A 16,846-nucleotide genomic window follows, 5' to 3' on the forward strand; every position below is an offset into this window, starting at 1 on the left:
GACAGCTGGCCTCACCACACTGCAGCTTTAATATGACCAGCAGTGTGTCCCGCATGGGACTGCCTCAAGTGACAGTCGGCATATGTTATAGGCATGGACAAACTGAATGTGGATGTGAAGATGTTTAGTGTATCGTATTGCTTGTGCTGCTGCTCGTCCTCTCAGGACACGTTTTGCTTTTTGCTGCTTCTGACTTGCTGCTTGAAGATTTTTTTTTTTGTTTGTTTTTGTTCTGACAAATCTTTTCCTGTGTCAGGCAGTTTGGAAAATATTTTGACTATGTTGTGGTGGTTGGACATCTGTACATGGTGTTTTATCCACCAGAAATGGAGACTGGCACAGACTATTAGAAGCTTTGCTGTTAAAGTTGAACAAAAATGCATGAGATTAGGCTCTACTTCAGCAATTCCTGCCCTCATTTCACCAAGAGTTTGAACTATTGTATATCAATTTCTTTTCTTTACATTAAGGAATAATGGGAAAAACTGTTCACACTCTGCCATATTTCTGCACAGGGTCTAGATTATGAAGACAAAAATTTGTAGGTCTGGATATTTTAAGCAAAGTCAATTGAGTTGTAATGTAATATTAAAGGTTACACTTTGTCTACATGAATGTTAAAATCCAACACTATGAGCTTATTGGTATTTAACACCAAATCAGAAGAATCTGAGTACTAATCTAAAAATAGTGTGATGGAGCCTGGAGGACAATACAAAACTTGATGAAGAAATATCTAAAATATTTGCTATGTATATACTCATTTTCCCATTTCTAGCATGTCGGCATTTTTTTTTATTTTTATAAATATGCAACGCATTTAGACTTGGCACTAAATATTTATTTCTCTGCAATGCAGGTCGACAAGCTTGAAACCTCAGAATCCGTAAGAAAAGAGGAGGAGCAGGCAACAGAGACGCAACCCATCGTCTACGGTAAAGGCTGTGATCCCCGTCGACGAGAGCGCCTTACTCATCTCCTGCTGGTCTTTCTTATCCAGGATTTTCAATTGAAATTCAGGCTTTCCCCCCAGGAAACCTGGAAAGACTGGTGGTCTGCGTGCTGGGCAGTCTACCAGCAGCCCACTGTGTTTTTGTTTAGAAATATTAAGACACAAATTCAGAAGTGCACAAACAGGCATCATAATTTAAACCTATCTTAATATGTCTTTGTTACTGGTGTATAAAAAACCTTTTTCAAATCAACAAACTACACTTAGCCTGGTGGGGCAAGTAAAGCCTGGTTGCCCACCAAGCTACACTGGGCGAAATCCTTAAATTTAACCTTATAAAACAAGTTGGTTAAAAAAAAAAAAAAAAAGATGGCTAGTATGTCATAAACTGGTATATAGTAAAACAGTTTAGATGAGTTTTTTTTCTTCTTTTTTTTCAGGAACACCTCAGCTGATGCTGACAGCAGGCCCCAGCGTCCCCGTGGCCCCACAGCAAGCTTACGGCTACGGCTACCAGGCCCCTGCAGGCTACGCCCAGCCAGCAGCTCAGCCAGGCTTCGGCTACGGCATGTGAAGACCCCGCCTCCTGTCTGTCCACATCCAGGCTCCATCCATCTTCCAACAGTCCTTCACCACATCTTTATTATCGCCTCTCTGCCCTCTACTAGGAGTGGGGAGATGATACTGACAAACTATTACTTTTTTTTTTTCTTTTTTACGTTTCCTTTGTTTGAAACTGTCATGAAGGACTCAGTTTGTTTTTTTCCCCCCCAGTTTGTCAAAAAGATTAAATCAGATTAATTTTCTCACATTCCGTATTGACTAGATTAATTTTCTTGTATTTTATTTGAATGGGGACATGGTTAATGTACAATGGGTGGGCTTGTGAGGAGAGCCAGTTCTCTTCTCAGATTTACGGTCTGTTGTGAAGCATCTGATTTTGCACTCTAGTGAGAAGATAATGTAGAACCTTTTCCTGTCCTCGTGTGAGCAGCTTCGTTTTTGTCCGACTGTACAATGCGTTGAATTGTAGTATATTCAGACACCAAAACTTGCTTCTGTGTTTTTTTTTGTTTTGTTTTTCTCGCAACATCAGACTGCTGCTTTCATGACTATAATCCTGAAAACACTACGTTTTACTGGTCCCCATGCGCTCGCTCTTCAGGGCTGTTTGGTTGAAGAAAATCTAAGACTTATTTACATACGATGTACAGGAAAGTTTGATTCTTTCCAGCAAAAGCCTATGCAGAAGTCTCTAAACTCGGTTCTTCTCAGAAAACATTTCCATGTGCTTTACACACTGCTTTAACACGGGACCATTCTTCCTCAGGAGGGACTGCAGACCTGTGTGTGTGTGACTAACGTGCCCCTGTCCTACTCCGGTTTGCATCAGTTTGGTCGCTGTTGCCAATTATGCAGGAGACTTTTTTCTTTCTTTTTTTTTTTTCTTTGCTCCACACTTTCTTCTTGTGTACCGTTGTGGGGTTGCATTTAATGTTTTCAGTTGACCTACTCATCCAAATCTGAAACGATGTCGAAACGTGGGCGGGGGGGGCTTTGACATTTTTACTAAAGGCTTGCTTGTATACAGAAAAATCAATCATTAACTCCTTATATTCTTATCTAAATTACCTTAGATTTAAATTGTGCACTTACGATACTTGATTGTGCATAATCAGGATCATAATGAATGAAAGAGCGGTTTTGTTTCCACTTAAAATAAAATAAAGGCTTTGTTTGTCAAGAGTGGCGTCATGGTTTCTTGTTTTAGTTTTTCTAACCAGTGTGTTTTCTTTTGTAGCTAATATTTGGTGGTGCGATTCCAACAATGTGCTCTTAAACCGAAACTAGGATTAGTTATGCATCCGATTATTACGTTAATACTCTGAAGTTTACTATGAATTTCAAATGCAGATGGTTCTGGTTTGCAGCTTATGAAAACCTAAAAAATCACTTGTGCATTGTTGAGCTACTGGAAGCTTTGTTCAGTATTTTATTCAGGGCTTGCATGAATTAATCGATGTGGCATGGAGAAAATCAGCCTGATGTGTTCAGGAAGTCCAGGTTGCTTTGATAGATGTGGTGTTGGGTTTGGTGTTGCATTTTTTTTTGTTTTGAGTACATTATAGGTTCTCTTTAAGGTTAAACCAATATGGTGGCCAATAGAGGACATTGGTCACTCAAGCAGTATTGGGTGCCTTGATGGTGTGGACAGGGGCCAAGTCTTGCTGGAAAATAATCAGCATTGCAATAAAGCTAAAAAGCAGAAGGAAGCAGGAAGTGCTCTAAAATGTCTGGATAAATGGTTTTGTCTTAAAACTCTTAATCTTGTGAATTTTGCCTCAAACTAGAATTGGTGTTGCTTCAGTTTTCTCAAAAGATGTTGTTGCTTGTGCTTTTTCTGTGACACTTTTTTTCCTTCCACTCAACTCTCCAATAATCGTGTGTGGATTCAGTGTATTGTGAATAACCAGCTTCTTCAGAATTGACATTTTTGTGGTTCATCCTTCCAGTGGGAGCTAGCACTTTTCCTGATATTTTTAGATCATACTTTTGTATTGCTCTTGTATCATTTTCTGATAAATATTTCTGGTTTCATGTCCTTTAAGACATATTCTTAAAAATTAACAGAAACACTTGATGTGTACTGCTTTTGAAATTACGGTAATAAATGACGCTAATCCCAGGATGGCGCACAAAACTTTTACTCCCAGCTACCTCCAGAAAAATATAAATATAGGGATCTCATGCCCTCTGCTGGTACATGGGGGAATGTGCTGGAAGTAAAAAATGGTTGTCACCTTAATCTCAAAGCTTTGACTTCATGTCAGTGTAGGCAAAGAAATAAAAAAATATGACTTACTGATGTTTGGGTAAAGCCACCATTTATGTCTTCTGTGCATTTTTGCATAGCATTAATCAGATTCTTTTCCCAGTGGCCCAAATAGCCTTCCATAGTTTAGAGGTTTCTTTGATTATTTTATTTTCAGTACCAAGACTCGACCAATGTTGTGCAACCATTATTATTCAAAGAGCCATTCCTGCCCTAATTCTGCCCTGTTAAAATGTGACTCGTTATGTCACATGACTGAAATAAAGACAATTTGTAATCTTTGAAAAATATAAGTCATTAAAAATATATACTGCTCAAAAAAAATAAAGGGAACACTTTCAGTGTTAAACACCTGTTTAAGTGTTCCCTTTATTTTTTTGAGCAGTGTATTTATAGTTTCCAACCAAATAAGAAAAATAGGTCTGAAAAGATTTCTGGTACATTTATTATGGAATTTCTTTGTAATTAGTTCATGGAAACCTGAAAAACTGATGAGACCAGCGTTTGTTTCTATATTAAAAACAGTTTGTGCTAAAAAACAAACACTAAGCCAATTCAGCACTCAGAAGATACCAAAGCACCTCATGTCTGCATTGGTATCAGAACTGGATCGGTGCAACTTTGGCAAGACAAATGACTGTATGTTGAGCCCATTAGTTTGTTTATTTAGCAAACATCTGCAATCACGTCCTGTTGTGGAAACGACATGTAATTCCAGTACTGACTTCACAGTCTACGTTCAGAATGACAACATTTTAGTAGAGCTTCAAGTCTCCGGTGACGCTGTCCACCAGCTCGGCCGGACCGGGACCGATTCCCAGCACGGTGCGAGAGCCGGGTGCGATTTGAGTCCTTCCTGCATCCTGGATGAGGCTGACGGTGAGTCCCACCTCCCTGGCTCGGCCCAGCAAGTTTATCAGGGTGTCCTCGTCCGGCGCCTTCACCACCACCTTCGGCTGGCCGCAGTACTCCCACTGCCTGAGCAACTCGGGGCTCCTGCGTTGAACCTGCTTGTAAGCGCTTACTGCGGCGTGGGAGCACTGGGCCGCCACCTTCCCTTTGCCCATCTTCAGGTCATTCCGGACCACCAGCACCATCTTGAACTCCCCGCCTTCTCCCATCACGCTGGCCTCCCCGGAGCCGTTCCCCGCCGATTTCATGAGGAGGCTCTTGGACGCGGGGCCGAGGCGGGTCCGCAGGTGCCAGCCGAGGAAGAGTCCACAGCCCAGACCGGCGGCAACGCCCAGGGGACCATAGAGCGCATCCATGTTCAGCCTGCAGACAGTTAGAGAAAACTTACAACACACTCAAGTTTACATTACAGGCAGCTTTTGATCAAGCTGCAACTTCAGGGAGGCAACAGGAACATCAGGACTGGATGTAAATGCTGTCCAAAACAACCAAAAAGTGTCCCCAAACAGCTCCGCTCCAGGGGTCACGCTGTGTGATCTGGACAAGTCTACTGTTTCATGTTAGGTAGTAAATAAATCAATCCTTTATTTATCTGCTAAAAGTTTTAAACGCTTCAATTCTACTTCCCGTTACTCCAGATACCCAATGTTCCTACATTCCTTAATAAACATGTATAAAGAAAAACGTACACTACATTTAAATATGTTAAAAAGGTGGTGCCACCAACGAAGAAGAAGAAGTTGGAAGCTACATAAGGGGTGATTCCTCGACATTAGAACTGGTCCAGGTCATAAACTATAATACTTTGTTTCTTTAAACCTGAACTAGTTTGTTCTATACCAACAGAAAACTAAACGGCTGATTTATTATTGCTAGCCTGTCATGACCGAAGGTGAATTGTATTAAGTGATTTTTTTATTATTTCCACTTGCAGATTCTGTTAATGAATGGGGTTCATCACAGTGAGTTGAAGATAACTACAGCTCTCTTCGATTCAGTTCATTTCAGATTTGATAACACAGAGCAGCACACTTTTTAAGGATTGGACTAGTCCATGAATTGACCAGCAGTTGCTGATCTGAAACAGAAACTAGCCGTGCTAGTTAGCTAACTAGTTAGCTTCCAGACCACACACACCGGAGCGTCTCTCACCTATGATCGTATTTCCAAAGATTTAAAGCGTTAACTGTAAGCTGAACTTATTTACACGGAAAATGTTTCATACCTGCGACTCTATGAGCGGCACTGAAAGCATGGAAGGAGTTTCATCGCGCGGATTCTTCTTCTTCTGGAGTTTAGCGGCAGCTGACTTCCCCTGACGTTGCAATGTTGCCCCCTACTGCTTAACCTGTGCAGTCCGGTCTTAAAGCTCCAGTTCGTCGACTGAAGGTGGAAGTGTATCTTCTTCTTGTTCTCTTTCATGTTCACAAACATAAACCACAAAGCCCGAACCTCTTAATCTAATCGTATCATGTTTAAAAACGAAACTAACTTTTACATTGTTTAACCAAGCATGTAGATGGAACTCAGAATAAGTTCCCAGCTCTTGTTCCTGGTTCATTTTTGTCCTCTTTAGTTTTTACTGGCAGTTCTCTGAATTTCTCTTTAGAGAAGCTTCTGCAACTCATCTTTTGGGCTTGTAGGGCTTATGAGCCTAACACCACAGCTCTTTGGATCACTGTACAGATAATACCAACATTTATTCAGGACAACTAAAAGCAGCACAAAACAACTAGTGGTGCTTTTGTAGCATTTATAAATAAATGGTAACACTTTATTTGACAGGGTGTGCATTAGACTGGCATGACGCTGCCATAAACATGACATAACATCTGTCATGACCATGAAGGAGTCTTTATGAATGTCTACACCTGTTGTGATGACGTGTCATTTGGTAAATGACACTTTTAAAGCAAAGTTGATCTAAAAGTTGTATTAAAAGTCCATTGAAAGTGCCAGCTTTGCATGATTCTGTAAATAATGGCACTTTAATACAAAATTGGCACTATTAATGGACTTTCAATGCAACTTTTAGAGCAACTTTGTATGAAAAGTGTCATTATTTACTGAATGACACTTCATGACAACAATCACACATTCATAGACTCCTTCATCTTTATGACAGTGTCATGTCAGCCTTATGCACACCCAGTCAAATAAAGTGTTACTAGTCTGATTTTTATAAAAACAAAGATCCCATTTCTCTCCCAGAGCTTCTGAGTTAGTGATCCTCTGCTGTCTAAAACTGCATCAATCTTTGCTTTGAGGTTTTACCTCATTTTGGTCAGTAAAAATAGTGAACGCAATTTGTTTTATGTCTTCAAGGATAATTTAGAATTAAGCATACAAGATAATATAATGTTGTCTTTTAAAGATATTAATAACTTTTACCACACTGGTTATTTGTGACCCGAATCTTGAGTAGCTATTTATTATCACTGTTGTTATTATTTCATTGCTACTGTTCGTTAGTAGCCCTGAGGTGGAATGGCAACCCCGCCTTTTGCCCGATGACCGCTGGAGACAGGCATCAGCTCCCCTCACGATCCTGCAGGAATGAACATGTTTAGATAATGAATAGATGTAGGTTTACTATTTTGTTATTATAACAGTATTTCAGCAACAACAAAATGACAGGGTTTTCCCCAGTGTATTATAAGCCTGGCGGCCCGCCAAGCTTTATTTGCCCCACCCCCCCACTCCTCCAGGCTAAGCGTTACTCTTTCATGTTTTTAGAAAAAGCTGGAAGCCTGGACCAATCACACCACTGGCAATTGGTAAACAATAGACATCAAATCTGTAAATTTGATGTATATTGTTTTCTATTTTTAATAAATTAGAAAAAAAAGAAAGAAAGAAAAGAAAACCACATTGTCATAATGGGGTATTTGTGTGTACAATTTTGAGAAAGAATGTTAATACAATTTGAATTAAGGCTGTAACATAAGTCAAGTTTTTTTAAGAGCATCAAATAAGTAACATCTGTGTGGTATCCACAGCACAAGCTGAACATCAGACAAAGCCCACTGTAGGAGCCATATATACACAAAGCAGGAGGCACCTAAGGACGGACAAACCAGTGTCAGGTTTCAAGAAAAAGCAAAAGAAGGGAGGAGGGGCCAAACACAGTAAGTGCAAGAGAGACCAGACTTTTGAGCAAACTGTGGGAAAAGTGAGGGTGTTTAAGAATCTCACTAGGAAAAGTGGATTATACTATTCACATTATTATTATTCAAGCTTTATTTTTGAGGATTGTTTTTATTAATCACCAACTACAGTGCTTTTAGTTAATCAGCCTAAAAATGTAATAAACCTCAAAAATATGAATGTTGAGGAAAGTAAAAGTGAGTGTTTGCCTTCCTCTAAAAGCACATGTGCAATCATTGGGCATCTCTTATCGTGCAGATTTTTTTTATCCAACTAAATAAAAAAACTCTAAATTTAGTCAGTTTATTTAGAAGTATTTCATTGTCTTAAATCAACACAGTCATAGAATATAACCCCTGAGTGATGTTCTGGTCTACACTCCATACCAGTTGGGGGCGGTAATGCTCTAATTTTGTTGTTTGCCAACTGCCAATAAGGATCACAGAAGAAGGAGAAAAAGAAGAGCAGCTGCCAGCAGGTAATTCCCCCATCAGGAGTGATATAAGGAGGATCATTTGGTGCCTTCATTGCAACTCAGTAATTAAACAGGTCAAGGGAAGATGACAGAAACAGTGTGGAGAAGAAAAAAAGGCAGGTGACTTTATAGCATTCAAAGGAAAGTTGACATGATGACAAAAAACCCCCCAACAACTTAAAGATGGAAACAACTACATCCAGAATATATTTTTGTCATGCAGGTGTAATTAATACTTTATATATAAATGAGGAAAACATCCTACTGAAAAATGTGACTTGTCTTCAAGAGGAGACAGTGGAACATGTTTTATTGTTCTGCACCAATTATTCATCTGAGAGAACTAAACAGGTTTGTCATTTACAGGAACTGTTGGACAAAGTCTTTATTTCTAAGTCTTTTCCATTTCTTGAGGTACCATAAGAAGATAAAATTAATGGTGAATTTGTTTTGTTTTGTATTTATAAATCTGTCTAGTATAAATTTACCATCCTGATCCATGCTCCATTCCAGTAGGTGGCAGTAATACACCTACTGGTATTACTGCCAGTAGGGAATACTCAATACTCCACTTACTGGTATGGAGTACCAGTAGGTGTTTCTTGCCAACTCCCATAAAAAAAAAAAATCATTTGCCGCTAAACGATTTAAAGGTACCGGTAGTTTCAAGAATCACCTGCGTGTTTTCCGGTGTCAAGTATTCTCTTTAGCCTTTCTCCGCCTGTGTCTTCAAGTTGGATCTTCCCAATTCGGCTGAAATATATTTTTTTTTCCTGGCATGTGAGCTCGGACACCATCGCTTACCTTCCTCCCAAACACTCCAGACACATCACCATGAGAACTTGGCCTCCTTTCCCAAAGTGACTGCCAACAATTGGTAAGAAATCCTCTCTGCTCTGTTGAGAAATCCACCAGTGAATCTGCCAAAGTCTAATTTGGTCTCCTTAACAGTCTTTGCTGAATCTTGGCCCTCTGAAAACTCTGGTTTTGCACATTTACCATCTTGTATATTGGAAATGTCTTCATTTTCAACCATTGTGTTTAGTGGTTGTTTTAACATGTGGGTTGAAAAGAATAGAATAGAATAGAATTCAACTTTATTGTCATTGCACTGTCACAAGTACAAGCAACGAGATGTAGTTTGCATCTATCCAGAAGTGCTCTACGAGATATAAATATTTATTTACAGATGTACAAGACTATGTATGTATGGACTATAAGGGGTTATAGCAAAGAGATATAGAGATAGAAGCTTCCTGAAATCATGAGTTTGACTTTTGGGTAAATATTAAGCATTGCAACAGAGTAGTTTGTCTCCTGTGTGGATGTTCATGTGTGTTTTAAAACTGATTTCAGGCTAAATATTTTTTCACAAGCGTAACCACAGAACGGTTTCATTATATTAGTTAGTTCTTGTATGTTTAAATTGGACTTTTGTGTATATCTTGTACACCAAACACCACAACCTAATGAATTTTGCTATTCTGGTTGTGCATGTCTATCCCTTTTTTATTTATTTTTTTGGTAAAAACTTTTACCACACTCAAACCTAAACATTTTATGACATATTTGGGCATTCCTCTGTGGGTTTACATTTTTCTTTCATATATAACTGAACCCTGTTCTTGTTAAATTGTTTCCCGCACCCAGAGCTACTCAGTGGTTTTTCTAACAGCATTTAATGGTATGAATCCTGGAATGTGTATCTCACATTCTTTGTGTGCATCAATCTTCTACCACCAAATAAAGCACTAAGACAACTGAAACTGTAATTTTTATTACAGTTTTATTTTAACCCATTTCTTTTTTGTCCATTCCCATGGCTTATGCCATGTATGTGGATCAAAAAACAGGGGTAACAATATAGCTCAGTTCTCCGTAGGGCTCCAGAAACTCAAATGCTACCATCCACAAGTTGCAGTTCGAATCAGAAACTCTGCAGCTAGACGCCAGGAATAACAAAATGACTACAAAAAAGATGAAAAAGAGAATGATGTATCCTGCTGCCTTGACTCCTCTCTGCAGGATCCTAGCACCATACTCCGGCCAGCTGAACGGACTAAAAATATATATATTAAAATGAGTCATTTTAATTAGATTTGGGTTTTTTTGTCTGTATTGGTTCATATAAGTACCATTCTCTTGAGGTTACAGAAATCAAGTCATCCTTGTAGTAATCTTCTTCCTGTAAAGACAACAGCAGATTGCAGCATTGGCTTCACATGTTAGCGGTGTCAGTGCTTTGACATGTGGACATCCATCAGGTCTACTTTAAAACACTGAAAGTGAGTTACAGGCCAAATAGCAGTGACACTGTCATCTTCATGTTTTTGTGTGTGATTGTCATACTTTGAATTCTCAAAGACAGCCATGAAGAGGACGATGACAATCTCCAGAGGTTCAATAATTGCTAAAATGTTAGTCAAATTGTGATGTGGGAAACCAAAGAGAAATTATGAAGTGGAACTCATTTTAAAAAATCCAATTATCTCAAAACTTCCAGATTAAGACTAAGAGCTTTGTCAATTTTAAATTTTTAAAAATTGACTTACACTGATGCAAAGCTGTAACGTCTCTACAAATCTAATTACAAATGTTCTAATTCTCAGGTAAATAAATATTTACAGGCAGTGATCACTTGCAGTACTAAAGTACAAGAAGGAATTATAACAACCCACTAAAAAGAAGTTTTTATAGTTATAGTGTGAAACATGGTTATGATTTTAAACGGCCATTCGAGACAAATAATCTCAGTAAGGAGGGATTTTCTTGATAGATGTAGATTTGTAGTCGTGTATTACCTTTACCACTGAATGTAGGACCTCTGTGCCTGGTTCATATTTCACCACCGTTCTGTAAAAACCAAAGAAAAACAGGATGGAAGACGAGACGAACTCGGCTGATTGTCGAATGCAAAGCTTTAGAAACTCATTCTCCGGTTCTGCCACTATGAGTTGACGAGTCGGTACTCACAGGATCTGTTCCTCCTGAATGTCTTTCAGATTTTTCTCCAGGAGGTGAATTTCATCTCTGAGTTCCTGCAGAAAGATTAAACGTCAAAACATCACAGGGATGATCGGATCTAGCATTTAAAGATTCTGTCGCAAAATTGTAATTATCAGATACCTCAATGATGCCGGCATATCTTTCTATCTTCTTTTTCTTGTCACCCTCCATCTCAGACAGCTGATGGAGAGACATTCAGATTAATGTTTTTATTAAGTCATGTTAAAAGCGAAGCTAATTAACTTTTCATAACTAGAATCATTCTTACTCTCTCTATTTGGGTGTCTTTGTTATGCAGGGCTGCCAGGATCTTCTGGTTTTCCTTTATTATTCAGTGAAACAAAGGACAAAAGTGACCCATCCAAGAGGCAAAATAATATATGAAACATGAATTGAAATGAAGTAAAAGTTTACCTTGATTATATTCTCAGCCGTTTCCTCCTGATGGTTCTTTGAAAGCTCTTCAAGCTGAAGCAGATCAGAGTGAGAGCGTTTCAGAAGAGGATGGAAATAACTTCACATCGGCAGAGCCAGACAAAGGTGCACACACACATATATACAGTATATATATATATATATATATATATACAGTATATATATATATATATATTTCTGAGGCCACTGTTTAGGGGCCAAATTTGGTGCTGCCATGATTATTTATGTTGCCTAGAACTTCAAGATAAGAGCTGTTTACGTATTTTATCAAATCAACTGTGATTTGCATAATGCCAAATGAAATCAATGTGAAAATATGTTGAGCGTTATTTAATTTTAACAAGTGCTTATTGACTACAGAGAAAGCTATAATATTTGAACAGTTTTATAGGTCGTTTTATTAATGCGTTCGGTCGGCCGTGGCGCAAAATGAAAATGAGTTGAAATAGCAAAAAGTTAAATTTGACACGGATAATAGATCTAACATTTTTATATTTGTTGTTTGAGAATGAGAATACTGTTAAATTTAATTTGACAGTTTCCGCACAGATGAATTGTTTTAAATTGCCTAAAATGTAAGTTTTAAATTAATTGAGTTGGTAAAAGTGCACAAAATAATCTTTCCTGCATGATTATTGTTAAAGTGGCAGTATTATTATTATCTGGGCACACAGTGCCATTTTGTAGCACAATCACGTAACTGTTACCTTCAGCTATAAAATACTATATTTAAAAGCAGTTAAACAAATTTAGTGCCTTAAAATCGGGCCTCTGCCTCTTTAAAATCTCCTGCTTTTTCTGAAACTCCGCCTTCAGGGAGTCGTGAGGTCACTCCTCTATTAACCCTTTAATAATTCTTTTTCCAGTGTTGCACGGAGTATAAAGAGATCAACACAGTTCCACCAGGTGTTCGCTAATTGCTGCTGGCTAGTCTAGAGGAGCCGAGTAGGGGAGCCGTGGACTGACCTTGGGTCAGCCCTGGTTACATGTTTAAATGAACATTGTTGGGGGTTTCCCTGCACTCTTTAATGCTGCGTTAGCATTTACCAAGCCCTTAGCAGATGTCAGTTTCTCTAAACACTTTGTTTGTGAGAAATCTTCCCCTACCTCAACAGCCAGCAGTTGATTTTCCTCCTTCATCTTCTCCAGATAATCTTCCTGTGTAGAACAAAGTCAAACAACCAGCATTAAATCTGGTGTCTGCCAGAACTGTAATTTACACATTTCAGGTTAATCACTTACCATTTCTCTAATCTGAACTTTTTTCTCTTCTAAATCTTTCTGGCGCATGAGTTCTTTATTCTTTTCTATTGATATCTTCTCATTTTCTGTCTGTTCTTTTAACCTGAAAACAATAAACGGTTCTTTAAGAGAAACATCATGCTCATTATAGAAACTAGATTTCTTATGTCATTTTAATGTCACGGTTTCTGTGAAAACCAACCAAACAAAAGGTTTTATTGAGTTTACTCTTGCTTACTCTTTCATTTTGTTGGTCAGGTTTTGATTTTCTTGCTCCAGTTCTCCCATCAGCTCCTCCGTTATTTGGCCTTGATCCACTAGTTTTTCATAGAGCTCCTTTGTCAGTCTGTGTTGTTTTAAAGCCAGATCATATCGTTTACCAAGGTCTTTGATTTCTCTGCATGGAACACCAGAATGCATCCAAGTTGATCATCATTCAGTTAAAAAAAAACAAGCATACGGTTTCACCGGGCACTCACACAGTGGCGGGAGCCTCTTCATCAACGACAATGTAAGCTTCCTCCATTTTGTTTCTCTGGTTTGCGTTTGTCTACAGTGCACCGAACTGTCCTACTCTTGACTGATGTTCACCTCTCTGTATTACAGTCTGCTCTGTCTTGGAGCTGTGACTTCACCGAGCCCGGTTCCATTCCCCGTGACCTCACAGCTGCATTCGGATGTTTAAACATGGCTGAAAAATCCGAATGAATCTCCCTGGGTTACAATCCAAACATCAACTCTTTTTCTATTTTTAATACGATGGAAAATAAGCGCTCACATGGGTGTTTTTCATAAACTGCTCAGCCACAGCAACAGGGTAGCTTTAACAGCTGCACAGTTGATGAACACTATATTAAAACATTCTCACTTATGAAATCTAACAAGCATTAAAAAAAAAGCCTTTGAGTTGAGCTACGTTGAAGGAGTCAAGTGTTAGCTAACGCTGCCGTCTGTTGAGGGAAGTGAGGATTATCTGTAATTAGACTACACGTGTAGTGGGAGTGAAACAAAGACACAATGATTTGATGTCAAATGAAATATGTTTTAGTTTATGGTGAAACTGTAAAGCACAGACACACCAGTAGGTGGCAGCAGTAGAGGATATTTGGCTGTCCATATATCTTATAGGGGAGTTTATTCCACTACCCTATGAAATGAATGCAATTTTAAAATACTTTGTTTATCTCAAATGAAATATGTATGTTGACTAAGTCATTTTTATACTTGTATTGAGAGTTTGATCATTTATGTAGTTTTATTTAAAATGTTTGTGGATTTTGCAACAAATTTTTGTGTTATTTTTTTGTTTCTTTGTTTTCCAACATTAAAGCTGCATTGCTCTCTCAAACACACAACAGCATTACATTTGGACTGGTTTAAATAAACAAAATGGCAGTATTTATGATTCAGAATGTAATTCTAATATGAAAATTATATTTAGAAATCTCAATTCTTTTAAGTTCCATGGTAAATTTGCACACAAATCTTGTACAATTTTAAGGGACACAAATATGTTAAAAAACAAAACAAAAAAAAGTGATCACATCATAGTGAAAATCTCTTATTTAATTTTTTTCTTTTACATTAAATTAAATAAATTGTATTTTTGTAGCCTTCTCTGTCATTCTCTGAATATTTTGCTATCTGGTTGTTTTTCAAATCTAGCTTTATATTTTATTCAGCACAAAATGTTGAGAGATCATTCAGAGCCAAAAGCTTGATGTTTTTAGTGAACCGAGCAATAAATATTTTTATACCATTTTGTTTTCATTGTTTTATAATTGTTATGTATTAATGTTCATTTTCAAACCTGACCTCTAAAGTAGGGGAACAATCCAAAACACATGCAACAAATTGTAACCACCAGATAGTTTGACCTATTTAAAGCCAATTCTAAAGAAAATATGGGCGAATTGAAGCTTTTGCAAAAACGATCTCTGCTCTGAGTCGCCCGGTTTTAAATCCAACGCTAATTTCAGATGCACTCAACAACCTTACAGTAATTTATCCTCAGAACACATAACAGGGAATTTCTAAGAAAATGGAAACTGATCTGATTTGGATGGCACTGATTCAAGGCAGCCAGCAGGGGCTACACTTGCTACACATATCAGCCTCTTCTTGTTTTCAAACAGTTAACGATATTCATTTCTGCTGACCCCAATATGCACGCTCTGCACACATGGGGTAAAACTTATAAAGGAGTCATTGCCTTCGTCAGTGTTTCATCTTTCCATAAGTTTGAAAATCAGAATTGAGATCTTGTTTAATGAAACCCAGGTGTGGCCTGCTGCACTGCAGAAACTGGATAAATCCAGTGCTGTAAAGCTGTTGTCACTCTTATTCTACCACATATGTTGAGCTGTCTGAAAATCTGCCTCTCTTGAGTCTAAACATGCAGTATTTTTTCCCCCCTGTGTTTGGTACGCTGTGCCACTTTTTTGTTTCGGGCATGTGTTCTACTTTGCCAGTATAGTAGGTTGGTTATGCAGTAACATCATGGTGTCATTTTAATTTCCCCCCCCCATACTTGAAGAGCAAACGATCAACGGGTAAGAAAGTCCAGTGCTCTGTTAATCAGTTCAAACATATCGTTGAAATTGATCAGAGAATTGGTTGCAAAGCACTTCAAGCATTCAGCATGCCGAGGTGAATGAATGTTCTTTAGTGTCGATATTATAGTTATGTTTTAATGGTTATTTGCCTTTTCAGATTTCCTTGTTTTTTTGCTCAAGGTTACAAACTGATGGCTAGACATTCTCCCTCAGGATTTTGCTTTGGAAACAGAGTTCATGATGTCGGTTTCGTGTCAAGTTAAATGGGACACACTCCTTGTCCTCCTTTGTCCCATCAATCCACTCAATATTCTGCAAAATGTCTTGTGGACATCAAGCTGTTTTTGACTAACGTGAGAAAACTCTTCATGTTCTTTATGGCCATCAGTGGTTTTGTCCTCACAACTCTCCCATGGATGCCGTCTTTGCCCAGTCTCTTCCTTATTGTTGGTTCATGAACCCTGACCTTGACTATCGCAGCAAGGACTGCAGTACTTTAGCTGTGGTTCTGGATGAGTTGTTAATGTGCCTATTTTTATAGCCCAGCCAGTCCTGGGAAGATTCACTACTTTCATGCCCTCTCCATTAGTGGGTAATGGCTCTCACTGTGTTTTGATGGCGTCCATGAGGCTAAGAAATGTCTTTGTAACCATTTCTGGACTGAAAGTCTCATTTGGACTTGATTTTTTTTTTTCAAGGCACAATGCAACCTTTGAGATGATTTAACCTACTTCATAATTTGGGTTATTTAACTGGTCATAAGAGAATAAAATGGTGGTTAATTTTTCAAAGTCATACCTTCACAAAGTTATTCGTCCATTTATGAAAATTTTGCTTTGGAGCTATATATTTAGCTTGCTAGCAAATTTGGCGCTATAAATTTTGCTTGAACATGGTTAGCTAACACGGCTAGCTTTCTAACTAAATATTTTGGAGATAAATATTTAGGTTGCTTACTAAATATTAAATTTGTAGCTTATGGAAGCCCATTTCTGCCACTCTGCTAAAAAAAAGAAAATCTCATAATTATTACTTGGCTATCTCATTATTATGAGATTGTATCCCATAATAATGAGATATAATCTCATTATAACGACTTAGGAGTTAGCTATCTGGTAACAGTGACTTATGAGAGAGTATCTCATATTAATGTGATAGCTAAGTCCTAATTATGATTTGTTTCTTTTTTCTGTTTTTTCATCAGAGTGGCGGAAACGGGCTTCCGTAGGTGCTAAATGTTTAGCTCGTGAGCTAAATATTTAGCTTGCAGCATACGCATTAAGGTTGAT

At 38.1% G+C, this 16,846-nt stretch overlaps 3 protein-coding genes across 5 annotated transcripts in view; 1 reads left to right on the top strand and 2 right to left on the bottom strand.

The window, feature by feature from the left end:
* The window catches only part of cltca (clathrin, heavy chain a (Hc)), a 29,960-nt gene extending 27,262 nt beyond the window's left edge, over positions 1-2,698 (top strand). For both annotated transcript variants that reach the window (XM_028030707.1, XM_028030708.1), the window contains 2 exons: positions 860-935; positions 1,393-2,698. In XM_028030707.1, coding sequence (XP_027886508.1) covers positions 860-935; positions 1,393-1,526 — 210 coding nt within the window. In that variant the 3' untranslated portion in view covers positions 1,527-2,698. The remainder of the gene's footprint in view (positions 1-859; positions 936-1,392) is intronic.
* Positions 2,699-4,212: 1,514 nt separating this feature from the next.
* On the bottom strand, positions 4,213-6,063 carry ptrh2 (peptidyl-tRNA hydrolase 2). The gene is made up of 2 exons (XM_028030351.1): positions 5,923-6,063; positions 4,213-5,060 (listed from the first exon to the last, which is right to left on the bottom strand). The coding sequence occupies exon 2, from the start codon at positions 5,051-5,053 to the stop codon at positions 4,541-4,543; it is 513 nt and encodes a 170-aa protein (XP_027886152.1). The 5' UTR covers positions 5,054-5,060; positions 5,923-6,063; the 3' UTR covers positions 4,213-4,540.
* Positions 6,064-10,080: 4,017 nt separating this feature from the next.
* Positions 10,081-13,669, bottom strand: LOC114152456 (kinesin heavy chain-like). 2 transcript variants are annotated; one of them, XM_028030349.1, is made up of 11 exons: positions 13,482-13,669; positions 13,241-13,399; positions 13,003-13,105; positions 12,868-12,918; positions 11,740-11,793; positions 11,594-11,647; positions 11,446-11,505; positions 11,293-11,357; positions 11,121-11,172; positions 10,455-10,504; positions 10,081-10,378 (listed from the first exon to the last, which is right to left on the bottom strand). In XM_028030349.1, the coding sequence occupies exons 1-11, from the start codon at positions 13,526-13,528 to the stop codon at positions 10,162-10,164; spliced, it is 912 nt and encodes a 303-aa protein (XP_027886150.1). In that variant the 5' UTR covers positions 13,529-13,669; the 3' UTR covers positions 10,081-10,161. The 2 variants fall into 2 exon arrangements, with proteins under 2 accessions (XP_027886150.1, XP_027886151.1); XM_028030350.1 differs by having other exon boundaries at positions 11,127-11,172; positions 13,482-13,642.
* Positions 13,670-16,846: the final 3,177 nt, after the last annotated feature.

This window comes from Xiphophorus couchianus, chromosome 11 (assembly GCF_001444195.1).
Source record: "Xiphophorus couchianus chromosome 11, X_couchianus-1.0, whole genome shotgun sequence".
Classification (NCBI taxonomy): domain Eukaryota; kingdom Metazoa; phylum Chordata; class Actinopteri; order Cyprinodontiformes; family Poeciliidae; genus Xiphophorus; species Xiphophorus couchianus.